The sequence below is a fragment of the Clarias gariepinus genome, chromosome 5 (assembly GCF_024256425.1).
Source record: "Clarias gariepinus isolate MV-2021 ecotype Netherlands chromosome 5, CGAR_prim_01v2, whole genome shotgun sequence".
NCBI classification, from domain to species: Eukaryota; Metazoa; Chordata; class Actinopteri; order Siluriformes; family Clariidae; genus Clarias; species Clarias gariepinus.
Genome location: NC_071104.1, coordinates 24168473 through 24184552, shown reverse-complemented (window position 1 = coordinate 24184552; position 16080 = coordinate 24168473). Strand labels below are relative to the sequence as shown.

The window sequence follows — 16080 nt, the reverse complement described above, 5'->3', positions numbered from 1 at the left end:
TGAGGCCTTTTTTTTTTACTGATTAATCTATCTGATAAGTAGTTTTCTATACAGAACTGTTTTGTCCCAATCCCTTAAGTTCTCTTTGCATTGTGCATGTGGAAATGTTCTTAGTTTTACTATCAAGGAGGCTTCTGTTGTTTCTTTGCTTTTTCTTTTTTACCATTTTATTTTCCTTAACATTTAAATAATCATAATTTTTTTTTTTCTGACCACATCATTTCCTTGAACATGATGGTTCAGCACTATTCCTCCAGGCTTTAATAATACTTTGGACAGTTACTAATTCAATTTTAGTAGTTACTAACTCTTTACTAACTACTAACTAACTAAATTTTTAGTAGCATTCTTTGAGCCTTCTGAAACAGAGTAACATCTTTACTATGACTATAGAATATGTCTTTTGATATGGTTGTCATAAAAGAAATAAATAACTTGCTACCAGTTGAACCATTTTAATCACTTCAGTAATTATCTAATGAAAGGTTCTAAACAATTTGCTTAGTTAATTCCTGGGGTTGACTTTTTTTGGTTGGGCCATGTAATTTACATGCACTGACATTTAATGTTCAGTGCGGTTTAGTCATTAGTCATGCGTTCACTGAGTGCACTGCTGCTAACTGAAGTCTAAACAGGATGACCTGATTCTTAATTGTTACTTTTTTGCTACATACCACATAAACAAACAATTAATTAATATCAACAATATAGTCTCACATCACAATGCATTGCAGATTTGCAGATGAGGCGATATACTGTACTATGGATCATGAGATCATCAAGATCTCAGAACAGTGCCATGAGCCTAGCATTTTTTATTTTGAGGGAAAGCCTGTTAGTGTCAAATTGAAGTTATAGTGAAGCGAATATCAACTAAAGCTAATTAATATAAACATCAATTTGTCCTTTAGCAAGCTAACAACATCAGAGCAGCTATTCTTAGGGAAAAGGTGAAATCACATTCATTTTATAGCCATACATGTTACAAAAGCATTATATAAATGAAGATTAATCTTATTAATGATGTGCATTTTATCTACCTGTCCCTCTGTTCATATATCCATAGTTCTATCAATTAGCTCAATGTGCAGTGTTATTTGCAGTTATAAGTGTTTGTTAGTAATGCCACCTCATATGAGGGAATAAGATTTGAATTGTACAATAGTACCAGATAAACCAAATAAACCATTTAATGTTATTGTTAAGTTGCAATATGAATTTCAGCACATTGTAGGACACTTTTCTTTTATCAGGACTTGGCTCTGACAAATTATCTTCTTTGAGACATTTGGGTCATGATCTCAGTTATCTAACACTGAAGGACTATGGGGTATTCATGCTTGTCTGGTCTACACAGGCGTACTCTACACAGGGTATTTTCTGTTGTGGCACCTAGGTAGGAAAATTAACTTCCTCTTGAAAGGAATGGCCAAGTCACTGCTGAGTGTCTGTCTTCAGATGACATAAAAAAACTTTACCGTGTGTGTGTGTGTGTATATATATATATATATATATATATATATATATATATATATATATATATATATATATAAAGTTTTCAGACTGATGGTACTCTTATTCAGTATCAGAATGTAATTATTGATAGAGGCTTCGAAGTACTTGAAGTCACTTCGGGTAAAGGTATCTTCCAAATACCATACATTTTACCTATGTAGTTACGTATGTAGTTACCTAGCTCCACTTATAATATTAGTGATTGATTTTTCTGTTCTGACACCATAACCACTTGTTTCCCTCAGGGAATGACTTTAGAACTCAATTATTTTTTCTATAATCGTCCCCAAGAAACACAATAGACATAAGAATACCATTCTCTTTAATTGTTTTGCTGATGGAACCCAATGGCTAAATTATTGTCCTGAGGACATTGCAATTGGAAAGACCAATATTTTTTTTATAGCTAAATAAAAGCAAATTGGAAGTAATTATAAGTTTTGGGGGAAAAAAGTTAAGTCATGTTTTTTTTTTTTTGTAACCCCTGAGTAATCTACTACTATACATGAAATTTCACACTTTGTTATGGATTGTTTTGTCTTTGATTAACAATTTGCAGAGTATCATATACAATTCAGATCTTTATTTTTAGCAAAGGAATGTTGCTCAAAACCCACTAGGCCACCCCTTCATTCTTGTTTAGATTACTGAAATTTGTTGCATTTTGGGATATTTTCTGTGACTATAATTAATCAAAATAAGTGCTACACAGTTATCTATTTTTTGGATTTGGAGGAATGTATTAAATGTTTTAAACCTTTAAATGGGCTTGCTTTTGATAAATTGCCAATTTTGTCTGGACACTTATCACAGATCTTCTAGCCAGTTCATCTTGCCACTTAGTCCGGAATAATTGTGCTTTTGCAGTTGTTACTGAAGAGTCTTTTAACAGCCAGTAGTTGCCATTAGATGTGCATGTTTTTTTTTTTAAAGTTTTAGTTTATTATATTGTTTAGCTTCTGAGAAGAGCTTTATTATATGAATTTTTACATACAGTATGTAGTCTATATGTAAATTCCTGACATGTGATCTGTTTTAGGGCTCTATTTGTATTGAGAATTCTTGGCATTGCTGGCAGGTTCACACCATAGGAAAGAAGAAAATAATTTAAAATGTATTTGTATAGATTGCTATTTTGACACAATTAGAGCTCTACCTATAAATATGAATATAACACAGCACTCAGATATCATTATTAATGATAATGTTTTGCAAAAAATATTGTTTATGAAGCCATTTTGATCATCTGCATTACAGATTTGAACTTAGCTGCCTGATTTTATTTCTGCTGTACATATACTATGAGCAACAATAATTTAGAATTCCCTACTTTAAAAAAAATACAGATTTAGAAACAATGATTAAAGGCAGAAAGATTTGGAAAAAAAATGTCAGTGCAAAATTCTCCTTATCTGAATAGCTTTAACTGACAAAAACAACATTTCACAAGTCACACTTTATAAAAAGATTAATCAAGGAGATAGTGTTGTAGTTGAAATTATATTACCAATCATAATCTTTACATTTAATCTTACATCAATTTGACAATAAAAGTTAATAATTAAGGTAGCTTCCATTAATTTTTTTATTGGTTTAGTTAGATTGCTTACTAAAAATCTATATTTGAACTATCCACAAGCCTCTGTCTCAGGCCTTCATGATTGCTGCTTATCATTGATTTGATACTGAAGAATTGTAAATGTCTCAAAGTAAAATTTATGGAATCTAACTAAAATTAAACTGTATACTGATTTATCATATGATGACTAGGTGGTGCTGTAGTGATGTCAAGAAATGTGTCTTTAGTAATATTATAAGATAAGGGCACAAGTAATAACAGCATTTTCAACAGTCTGATACACCACTATGTGGTGGAGCTCTATTAATCAACATGCATGTTCTAATGGGTTCTCCAAAGCCTATATCATTACAGTATAATTTTAACTCTTTTTAGGACTCTATATTGTGACGCATGCATACACCAAATGCAATTCTGGTATATTATACCTTTCCTAAATAGTTTTTGGTGTCACAAGGTATTAAATGAAGTAAACTAAAAAAATAAATGATAACAACAACAACAACATTGTGATTCAGTAAAGGTATTGAGTTTCTTTTATCTATTTTCTGTAAACACCAACATATGGAGAAGCACAACTCTCACTATTTTTTAAAACTTACACAAACAAATTAAGAGCAACAAAATAAAAAAAAATTATAACACAGCGGGATGATTTTAAGCATTTTGACTACATCTCCACATTGGTAAAACTTTAGCAGTACTTTAAAAATACAATATGTGGCCGAATCACTTTAAATATAAATACTCTCCAGCACACATACACCACACGAAAATGGGCTTAAGTTATGGACATCCACATATTTTAGTCATATTGGTTTAAAGCTGTGCCAGCCAGCTTACCCAAATTTGAAATCCATCATCTGACCTTAAGCTGTGCTGTGGGCACGGATAATAGAAATATTAGCTCCTTAACTATGATGTAATTGATCCAACAAAGCTGTTATAATTACTGTTTTTTGGTTTTTGTGTTGTTGTTGTTTAACCAACCCTTACTATATTGTAACATTTACCTGAAGGACTTGGTCAAACCATCAAACTGATTAAAAGAACTGTTTCCCCCCTCATTTCCCTGATGTGAAACGTATTACTCATTTAAGTGATCTTTAAGGAATTCTTTATTTTTACACAGCAATCCAACAGCTTGTTTTCAATAAAGCATGCTAAAACACCCCACAAGGAGCGAAAACTGACACTTTCCTTCAACAAAAGCTATTAAATAGATATATTTACAATCAATGTGAGATCTTCCACCGAAGAAAAATATCTTAACACAAGTTCAAAACTTGTTAGTGATATTTGGGCAGCACAGGGATGTGAAACACCTTTCAAAGTCCCCATGAGAACTGTCAAACAAACTCGAAAATCGTATTTACAAGACCAGAACTGTAGCTTCCAATGTAGTTCGAATTTCGCGCCTTAAATGGAAACAGCTTGCATTTCTGTTAGAAAGTTCCAAGAATTTTTGCAAAGTCCACTTAATATGTACCGGATATTACCCCTGTCGTTGTTTTAGTCCATTTAAATGTGTCTCGTGTCCTCCCGTTTCACGTGTTCGGTGCTTTTTTCGTGAGGTTTGGTTTTCTTGTTCTGATGTGTTTTTACGTGTTTGGCCAAGTGGTCGCTCCTCATGAACCTCTTGCAGCAGTCGGGACAGGCGAAGCGCTTCTCTCCGGTGTGCGTCCTCAGGTGCCTCTGCAGCTCGTCGGAGCGTGTGAAACTTTTCCCGCAGAAGAGCCAGTTGCACACGAACGGTCTCTCTCCGGAGTGCCAGCGAAGGTGCGCTTTCAGGTGCGACGTCTTGCCGTAAACTTTGCCGCAGCCGGGGACGTGGCACACGTGCTGCTTCTTTTTCCCCGGTTCGTCGCTCGAGCTGGACGTCTGACAGTTCGGGCAGCGACACCTGCGGCACCGGCGCGCTGAGGCGAGAGGAGATTTAGGGTGCAGCAGAGCAGCGATCTGACTCTGGTACTGCGCCAAGTCCGTGTGGCCGAGCACTAACCCCCTCTGAAGGGGGAAACGGTGAGGCGCCAGAGACGACGGGTGACTTACGGCGTTACTTTGCTGCAAGCTCCACCACGGGATGTGTTCCGTCGGATTTGGGGACAACTGTCTCTGCTGTTGGGGTACCAGGCCCGAGTGGCCGCCTACAAAAGCTGGCACGGCAGGTGGCATGGGTGCTGGAGCCGTGTACGTCACAGCGGGGACGTAGCTCGGCGGACACGTGGCTTGTAACGACTGCACGGAGCATGGCAGCATCTTGACCGGCGAGAAGTCGTAAGGGTACGAGGGCTCAGCCGGAGGGGTTAAGGGCAGCTCATGGGGAGAGCTGTAGGAGCCTTGGAGGTGCGCGGAAAGCGGAGCTTTAGATGATAGTCCGAAGGAGGAACTGTTGGAAAGAGCGGGCTGAGGATTTGCCTCGTTAGTCCACGGATGAAAAAGACGCGTTGGCGAACCCAGGGTCGCGTCGTACGGAACTTGGATGAAGTCGGCTGGGTTGGATGCGTGATTGTGGTGGTGGTGGTGGTGGTGGTGCCCGATCCGGTTACACGTTGCTGCTAAAAGCGCCAGGGGTGAATGCTTGTTGTTCTCTGGTGAAGAGTTTGGAGTACGGTCCTGGATGATCCAAAAAAAAAAAAAACGTTAGACACGTTATTAAGTTAGCATGTGGGAAGACAATGAAAAGTCAGATGTGCAACTTTGCCATATGGAGTTTCAGTGATTTATTCAGTGCCAATCTGAACACAGAACAGACGCAAGTTATTAGAAAAAGATTAAAGTTAAAATAGTTTTTTATTATTCTATATTAGACAAAAACAAGTCAAACAACATGTAACGTAACATAAAATAAAATAATCAAATGTTTGTCACTTTACAGGAAATACATATATTTCTAATAGGTTTTAAAACGTCACACGAACCTGCAGAAACGCCTGTAGACTGTCGTTCCTCAGCACAGCCACCGCTGCCATGGCAAACTTTCTCCCTGCGCTTGTCCTCACAGTCTCAGGCGAAGAGTCGGAGCGTGTTGCTGGAGAAAAGTGAAGTCCCTGCGCTTCCTCTCCGCCAGATATCCTTGGACCATCTGAGGGACTGAAGGATCACTTCTTAGGATTTGATAAGGACTTTGGTGGGCCGCCAGCCAGTCAGGAGGAAGATTTATTACTTTGAAGTTTGCCGCTGCCCAATCATCAAAGAATAGCGGCTCTTTGAGAGCGGGAAGCAAATCCTTTGAATCCACAAAGCTCCTATGGTGTGTTTGTTGGTCTGGATAAAAGGGCTGATTATTAGGGGGGATGGGCAGGGTGGAGATAAAGGCGGGACAATTAATGAAGTAATCACTATGTGGGAAATGTATATACACAAATAATTGGATTTTCTTGATCAAAGAGCCCTCTCCGCGCGGGGAGCCCGGTATTGGATAGCGGAGTTACCCGATCCCCCCATGCTGTAATTAAGGATTTGTAGCGCAGCCCGTCGCCACAATGCCCCCGTGTTATCTGCACAAATCTATTGGTACGAGGCTTGTTAGATAGCTTCACGGGGGGAGGCGAAAGAGACGGGATAATGCGATTCAACACAAAGTTAATCAGGATTCGACCCATTTGTTTCAGCTAAGACAAGACATAACAGGGAAAACCCAAAAAAGCTATTCTTGTTAAAACTCTTTAACATAAAGGAAGCTGTAATAGGAGGGGAAGCTATATTCTTCAGTCTTTTCTTATTTTTAAATCCATACCATCAGAAGTCCTTCAAAATCACCTCAAATTTTTTATAAAACTAACATAATATTAACTTAAGAAGTGCTCTAACAGTTATTCAGTCATCCCTAATTGAAAGCCACTGTATGGGAATTCTCATGAACAAATGACAAATGATGCCTCAGTAGTCCACTTGTCAAGTGATTAAGGTGTCATAGTTGACTAGCTTTGCTAATTAAAGGTGTCAAAGTGTCAAAAAGCATGACATTTTTCTTTTGGCGTTTCCTTGAAAAGTTGAGCCTGAATCCCAAATGGCTCCCTATTAGACACGTAGTTGTTACCTAGGGTGCAAAAACCTAGTATTTAATAGACTATATTGAAATAATAGACTTGAAATCCAGTTTAACATACTCTGAGGGAGGAGATTCAATCTTTAGTGAAAGGAAACAGTTTTTCCATCACCCGCCTACTTCTCCACCTACTTGTCTACACATCAGTTGTCTAAGCAATCTAATCTCAATTATCCAACTGTCTTATTAAATGCTATTAAACACAGTATAATATTAAACAGTTTTTTTTAAATATAAGATTTACTATGATAGAGTTTGCAGCCAATTATATTAATTTATGTTATTGTACGGTGGAAGGAATCTACATATATGCCTTGTAGACTTAACTTTAAGGTATCATGCTAAATAAAAATGTGCTCCACCATTGTAAAGTTAAATAACTAAGGACAATGTTAGGCAAAGTAGTAATCAGTCAAATTAACTTCAAACTAATAATTAGCTCATTTTGCTCTTGTGCAGATTTTTAATTTGGCTTTTCTGTAAGGACTCCTCCTGTTCCTAAAAAGTTTTAGTGATTGATTTGGAACTGGATCGTGTCCTTTGAAGGAATTATTGTGTTCCCATCTAAGCAGTGAGCTGGGGATTCCCACTGGGCTCAGGGCAACCTCAGCTTTCCAGCAATTGATGAATAATATTGCAACTTTTCTTTGTATTACCTTGTTATCTTTAATAGTATGATGTATATAACCATAATAATCAGGTGAATCAAGGCTTACTTGTAAAATAGAAACATTAATTTAAGGTAAAATTTTATGTATAAAAACTTCAATTGCATAATAAGCAGTTATAATTAGCCACCACTTGTTACTTTTAAGAAACTTTACCAAGAGAATATTACAGGATATGCATTATAGTTACTGACACCAGTACTGTTACTGTTACTGACAATTGTTAAAATATGAACCTCAATTCTAAGGGGATAATAGCAATGTATATAACACTAAGGAAACTGCTCGTAAAAGTGGCAAAAAATTTTTTATAAACTCAAAACATTTCACTCCACTGAATATTTTGCTTTGAATAGCAACAATCTTTAAGGATTTACTCTTTTATTCACACAGTTTCTAAAACACTTTGTTCACTTACTGTAGCTATAAAAGGACCTTTGTTTTAGAATGTCCTTTTCCCTGAACCAGAACTTTTACAACCTACACACATATGATCATAGAATCTGCTAAAAGGTTTATTACAATATGTGTATAAAACCTCTTAGATAAAAAAGGTTTTATAATAGTTAAAAACTTTGCCAAAAAAGTCAATCCAATCATACATTTCTAATTTAATATATGTGAACACCTTGATCAGAAGGGTTGACTGTGCTTTGATAGTTAATGCATCAAGTATGTGGACCAGCCTACACCTAGATATCACAAATGCCCTGTCAATTACCTTTTTAAATCAGAACAAAAAATTTTTATATTTGCTTTTCAAAAAAAATCATATTTGTGTTAGATTTTATTTGTATTTTCATTATTAATATTTAGTCTCTTAACATCATTATTTATTTATTGTCCCCGTCTGTATTTTTAGTCCTTTTTCAGTCTTTCATTCCTGTTAATGTATAGCACTTGGAAACTTTTGTTGCTGTAAATGGGCTCTATAAATAAACTTTACTCATTTACACCTGACCTATACACCTTTTTTAAGTCCTCCCCAAACTGTTGCCACAGTTTAAAACAGACAATTATATTGGATGTCTTTGTACATCATAGCATTACAATTTCACTTCACTATAACTAAGAGGCCCAAACCGGTTCCAGCATAACAATGCCCCTGTGAACAAAGTGAGGTCTATGAAGACTAAGGTTGGAGTGAAAGAACTCAAGTGGCCTGCACAAACACCTTTGGGATAAACTGGAACACCGACTGCACCCCAGAGATCTTTGGACAATATTAATGTCTGAATTCACTAATACTTTCATGGCTGTATGAGACAAATGCCCATACCCACACTCCAAAATCTAGTGGAGTGCCATTCCAGAAGAAAAAAGATTATTATAACAGCAAACCGGAAATAAATAGGAAGTTGGATTTAAAAAACAAACACTGTATAGATTTAACAGTTCAGTGTCCACAAATCTTTGACCATATAGTAAAAGAAACCTCAATACATCTTTACATGTATCTACTTGTTTTTAATGAGTTGTAATTTGAAAGCTCAGTATTAACATAACATAATGGTCCTAAATATTTGTAGTAAGCTGTTTATTATTTTTTTTGCCAAGGTGGTACAAAACTCAGCTGATGAAAAAGCATGCACATAAACACTGACAACAAGTTGCAATATTAAGACCAAAGTTTTATCTGTATTTTTCGAAGGCAGGACTCATTCAAGCATATCTTTTCCACAGGACAATGCAGTACCCCTTACCCATTATTCATGATTCTCCATGATGTTACTATTATCTTGGCTAAGATAGCCATAATGTAATTGTCAGTGGAGAATTTGGTCCCACTCGTTACTTGGGTACCATGCATGCCAGCCAGGAAACAGGTGGAGTTAAAAATGGTGAAGATCAAACATAGTTGCACAATATGTCTATGACTGGAATAGAGACTCTACTAGCATAAAAAAAAAATCTTTCACATTAGGTTAGTACTATGTCTGTCTTTTTTGTCGTGCTTAACTTTGCTGCTTTAAGAGAAAAATGCAGCAGTGCCATATGCATTATAAGATCAAATGAGAGATGCCTGGATTCAGTTCATAAGTTAATTTTTATTTAGATCTCAAATGGTATTTTACTAATTGTTTCAAACATTTTAACACCAGAGACCCTCCTGAAAAAAAAAATGGGATAATGAACTGCACTCGCCTGGAGTACGGACAGTTCTGGGTTTGCATTTGTGCACTGTGCTGTGGTAAGGCATGTTTGGTTGAGAAGTCCTAAACAAGTAAATGACATGACCCACCACCCTACCCAGAAAAAAGAAAGAAATAGATTTAGGAAATTAATAAAATATGCAATGTCATAAAACACAAGGTTAAAGATAAAAAATGACATATGAACAGAAACTTTTTTTTTTTTTTTTTTACAGCAGTTGGCAAGAAAAATATTATTATAAAAATGAAATCACAGGAACACATCTGTCTGAAAGTTAAATTGTAAATGTATTGTCTAATTCTTTATATAAAAAATATACAGTATGGGTAAACACTTTAAATAAGAAAGATTTAACACTGTAATGCCTTAGCAATGGTCAGGACTTGAAGATGGCAATCTGTGTGTAGAGGCAGAGAGAGAGAGAGAGAGAGAGAGAGAGAGAGATTAATTAGTCATGATGAGTCATGAAAAAAAACACATGGGTTTATTTAAAGTAAATGAGCTTTTATTATTACTATCCAAAATCACACACACAATGATTAACAAATTTTACTAATAGTCACTTCTTGGTTATACTTTGTTGATTAAAAGATGACATTCCACGCCCCCTTATTTGGGTCTCTCCCTGGAAAGGTCCAAGTGAATATATTGTCTTTTTAATGTTCTATGGACAGACTGCAGAAAAAGGGGGAAAAAAATTGGTTCCACATCTGTCTCACACAGAAAAAAGGGAGCATGGGAAAGAGAGAGAGCCAGAACAGGAAGGATGGAAAGAGAGGAATGAGAGAAGTGAGAGAGAGAGAAATGCTTGGGGCTACTGGGTACTTGAGCTGCCATAATGGTGTCTCGTATGAGAAAACATCTGTGAATTTCCTCAGTGATCTACAACAAAGTCTAACTCAGAGCAGTCACTCAGTAAGCCTTTGAAGTTGCTGCCTGACAGAAAGCTGCCATTGTACTCAGGCTCCAGTGCACTGCTCTGCACTCCCGACTCTCCAACATTTTCTCCTGAAATCTGATATGGCTGGCCCTCTTCAAGCTGCCAGGCAAAAGCTTGGCTGCACGTTTAAAGGTCAAACACAGACAGACCTGGGGTCATGAGAGGAAGGAGAGGTCACGATCCAAACAGCAGCCAGAGCTCCGTGTGTGGCAACATGACTGTAGGATGCAAAGAGCTGCCAGTGCATCCTACATCCAACTGGTGAGGCCACTTTCAAAGTTGTTTCATTATTCTAATTTGCTTAACTTGTGCAGCATCCCCATTGTATTGGATAAACATTTTTGAATACAAGAACCTTAACTTACTGTAACATATTTCAGGTGCCATGCAGGTGTTAGACCTTTTTTAATTTGTATTTTTTTAAACACACAAAGCAAATCAGAGGTTTAATCCAAGTTTTAATTCAACTTATCAAAGCATGTTGTTGTTTGTATGGTCACAGTTAATTTTTCCGCAGCAGGACAGATGGAGACAGGGGACATTGCACCTTGTGGTTTATTGGTAAATTTACAAGCTGCACTTGTCTTATTAACTTCAAGAGACACACAAAAAAAAGAGAGGATGCAGAGGAAACAACTGTATAGCTGCTACAAAGCACATGACAGGATATAATTTCTTTCACAAATGTTCCACAATATTATCCAAAAATGTAACTATAAATGGACAAAAAGGCATGAAATTTGTATTTTTAATAAAAAAAATAAAAAAATGTGGTTAGGCTTAAGATGATTAAAAAATGTTGGGCCATCATGTTACTGGAAAATAAATCAACTTTGGTGTAGTAATGGACCCGCTGTGAATGAATAAGATTGTGATCTCTAGTAGACTGCTCAGGAACCCTTAGTTATGGCCATGCATGATTCAGACAGCAATACTGCTGCTTCTTAAAGCATATTAGAAGGTCCGTCCTCTGAAAACATATAATGGAAGAGACTACATTTTCAAATATTAATGTTTAGAACTAGCAGTGTTCCACTGAGTCTGATATAGCAGTCAGGCAGGGCAGGACAGAACCAGTCGAGCTGAACCCGAAGAGCTGCTGCTCTAGCTTGAGGTGTTTCTCTAAGGCTTTGCCTCCCGACTGTGAGCGACAGATTTGTTTCTTTGCTTCCTGAATCTAAAAACGGACACGGCCATATTTGTTGTGCATACACAGCTCACATTTACTCAATGGCAGCTGCTCACTCCATCTGGGAGGGCTTCAGCAAGGCCAAACAAAACAGGTTACACCTTCGGCCATGCCAAGTCCAAGAGCCTCCTTCAATTGGTACAAACAACGGGGGCTAATCGCAATTTCACGCTCTGATTTGCTTCACAATTCTCTCCAGACCCCACAGGCCCAGAAATGTTAAATACGCTCATTTTCAGAAGAGACAGGATACATGTTCACCCATATGGCTATATGGATTAATATACTAAAGTCCTACTGTAGCAGTATGCACTGATGTCAAGACATTGATAATGCCTTCTCAAGTGCATGGTGTATTCAAATGTTAGGGGGTAATGATGCACATAATTTAAATTTGATGTGATACGATATGTTGGTACAACAAAAATAAAAAGCAGAATAGAATAGAATTAATGCATTAAGTTTCTGTTTTTTGCTTGCTATATTAATAAACATTATATGATGGGTGTTCGAAGCCCATATACGAGGTGGCTCGTGAACATTCAATGATTCTTAAAAATTTACAAATAATTTGTTGCCAACTTGTGGAAGAGATGCATTTGTCAAACACCATTATTGCCACATCCACATGAAGTTCTGACCTTACTCCAAGACATTTCCACATGTTTAGGCCATTAAAGGAGCTCTAGGAGGCCAGTGTTTCAGATGTGAAGCTGGCAGGCCAATTGTGACTGAGAAAATTTTCAACTTTGATGGCATCCAAGAACTAGTGTAGCAGGAATGTAAAAAATTTTTTTTTAAATAAAGGAAGTTTTTACTTGTGTTAACAGGGTTCTGTTATTCTGCACAATCAAATATCCCAGTTTGAGTCAAATGTTTCTCATTCAATGACAATAACTGAAAATAGGAATGATGACACAGGGTTTCTGTGAGTCATTCAGACTCCGAGCAGCATATAATTAAAAAAAGCTATGCAGAAATAAACATGGCTAATTAAGCATTAGCTCTCTGACCAGGCTTTCACTGTTGACCAGAGTTAAACAATAACATTTCCACAGCTGACACTAGCCTAAAACATCACTTCCTAATTCATAATAACTTATTTTTCCCGACCACAAACTTTCAACTTTTCCACTACTCAATTGAATCTCATATCTGCTGCTATTAAATTCCATATGTGAAATCACAGCTGTAATCTCTCTAACCTGAATAGAAATAGCTGGTTAGTGTCGTCTGAAAGAATCAGCACTATGTTGGATGCATGCCTTATAATGCAGTCTTTTGAATGTATTGGATATGTAGATGGAATGATAGAATATGCTAGCCCTATACTGTACTGCAGCATCAGCTAGGTAATCAGTCAGCTAGTTCTTAAAAGGACATAAAGCAGTACTTAAGTGTAAGGTCTCCTAAACTCTTTGGGAATCTTTTTTTTTTTTAACATTTCTTTTTGTATTCGCACAGTAGTCATGCAAATGTGGGTAATTCAGTGGTACACAGAAAGCCCTCAACAAATTGCAGGTGTTAGAAAGCAGAAACAAAGGCCACTACAACCCCTAATGGCATCTCCCATCATTAGCAACTCTTTGATGTGAATACTCCATTCTCTCTTTTATCTCCTTCCCCTTCTCTCCCTCACTCTCTCTTTCTCTGACTTCATTAATGCAGTCTATAGGGAAGGTGCTTCGGCAGTCCCCCCAACTGCCCCCCAAAACATGCACATCTGAACATCTGACATCTGTCCGCCTCACACACGTCCCTCACTCGGGTATCAATCATTACAGCACAGGGTAAAAAGTAACTGTACTTTAACTATCTGCTTATTCAGTACTAAAGAGAGACAGCAGGCGTGCTCTGCGAAGGAGAATTTTAATAAAGTGTAAGCTTTAATGCTAAGTCTTATCATATGTGTGTGATTACGGTGCACAGTATTAGCAGGAAGTTTTGTAAAGAATGTATTAACAGCAGCTCTGAGCATACATATCAGTGTGCGTGTTTGTATGCATGTGTGTCAATAGCAGGTTACCTGCTTTACATCTCAGCAGGTCTAAAAGAAAAGCTTTAGAACCACTGCTATTCAAACTCCCGCTTTGAACTCTGAAGGATATAGAGGCAGGACAATGCAAGTCTATTTGTGTTCATCCTTTGAAGTCGGCCCTCACTATTAATATGAGACAGAGTATCCTGTCTGACAACAAATACTTTTTTTCTATCTTCCACTGAAGGATTACAGCTCTGAAATATCTAAAAGGTGGCAATGCTTTTGGTACGATGGGGAAAAAAGAAAGTAATGCAGTTTAGAACAAACAGCTAAAATGGAATAACTTTGGTGGTTCACAACACGAACCACATTAAACGAGTTTGTCTGCAGCTCCAGATGCACACAGCTCTTTAAGAAGAAGAAAATAATAGGGCAGTCATGCTTTTATTGAACGGCATTAACAAAAACAGGTGCAGACCTATGTTGTTTACATCTCTGTAGACCTGTAGTGAAAGATCCAACTATCACTCTTATTGAGGAATGATACAACTAATGATGATAAAATGATGATAGTAGAAAGCTACAACTTTTAAATATTATTAATGACTCTAGTATGTAAAGGGAAATGCCAGTTACCCATTGCCATGTTTGGTCTGTGGTTAGCCAGAACACATGGAGACAAGAGGAAATTAGTAAAAGAGGAACTCCAGCAAGACACTGTACTTTAGAAGTTCTCAATAAGACCAAAAAAAATCCACTTTTTCCAAATTGATTTCCATGCCAAAACAGACCCAAAATAAGTAGATCTGTTAACTGACTCCATGTAGTTTGTAGAGACTTGAGGCTCTTGGAGTTATCTATTTCAGCCTGAGTGCTTAGGACAGAATCCTCTCATATAGAAGATAATCCAAACAGAATATGAAAATGATCTCAGGATTCTGAGGGGAAAAACCCTGGGCATCTCAGGCAGTAATTTAAGCTAGCTCTAAAAAAAACTATACTTATTATTATTATTACACTATATTATTAGTAAAGTGCACTGGCAACATAAAACAAAAAAAAATCTAACTAAAATAAGTTATTTTGTTAAATTCATAAAATTTTTAGTAAATAAACAAGAAGGTTTGTTTTTCATTAAATTGCTGTGGCATCTCACACATTAACACTCTCTCACTCTCACTCATTTTCTATTTGCTCTATCCTGTATTCAGGGTCGCAGGGACCTGGAGCCTATCCCAGGAGGCTTAGGGCAAGAGGCAGGGTACACCTGGACAGGGAGCCAATCTACCGCAGGGCAAACACACACTACGGGCAATTTGGGAACACCAATTAGCCTAATCTGCATATCTTTGGACTGTGGGAGAAAACCGGAGTACCCGGAGGAAACCCACTAAGCCCGGGGAGAACATGCAAACTCCATACAGACAGAGACAAGAATTGAGCCTGGCCGGGAATCGAACCTGGACCCTGGAGGTGCAAGGCGTCAGTGCAAATGATCTAGATCTCTGGCTGTACAATGGCACACCTGTGTAATGTGGAATGCTTCACAGACACAGAGTACGCCAAAACACTACAAACAAAGTGCACACTCAGTTCTATCACTCTATGAAGTTCAAAATCTTTGCCTGGGCCCTAGGGTGTCGACAAAACGAGATGAAGCATGATATGCAAATTTTGTACAAAAAAACACCACCACAATTTTTTGTGCCCCTTTAGTAGGAACAGCACAGAGTGGAGACCCCATCTTTAACCAGCACAAAAACATTTACTCAGTTTAGGTGTCTTGATAAATATGAGGAATATAAATGAGCGTGAACTGCTTTACAATCATGACGACCTTATCTCTTTTTAAGAGCTGCCCCTCTTGGATAGGAGGATCAACAGAGGGGAAGCTGGTTATCTCATTCCTCAAAGAAGCTTCAATTTAAGGATTTTACCATTACTGACTTGATAAGATATTCTTAATGAAAAAAAAAAAAAGATATCAAAGATCTAAATGAGCG

The 16080-nt window shown here is 37.3% G+C and overlaps 2 protein-coding genes across 4 annotated transcripts in view; both read right to left on the bottom strand.

Annotated features, from left to right (window-relative positions):
• Positions 1–4194: 4194 nt before the first annotated feature.
• sp5a (Sp5 transcription factor a) lies at positions 4195–6272 on the bottom strand. Its single transcript, XM_053496875.1, has 2 exons — positions 6016–6272; positions 4195–5710 (listed from the first exon to the last, which is right to left on the bottom strand). The coding sequence occupies exons 1-2, from the start codon at positions 6064–6066 to the stop codon at positions 4616–4618; spliced, it is 1146 nt and encodes a 381-aa protein (XP_053352850.1). The 5' UTR covers positions 6067–6272; the 3' UTR covers positions 4195–4615.
• Positions 6273–9351: 3079 nt separating this feature from the next.
• myo3b (myosin IIIB) overlaps positions 9352–16080 on the bottom strand; it is an 89108-nt gene continuing 82379 nt past the window's right edge. For all 3 annotated transcript variants that reach the window (XM_053496648.1, XM_053496649.1, XM_053496650.1), the window contains one exon: positions 9352–10364. The gene's annotated coding sequence lies outside the window, so the exon portion shown is untranslated. The remainder of the gene's footprint in view (positions 10365–16080) is intronic.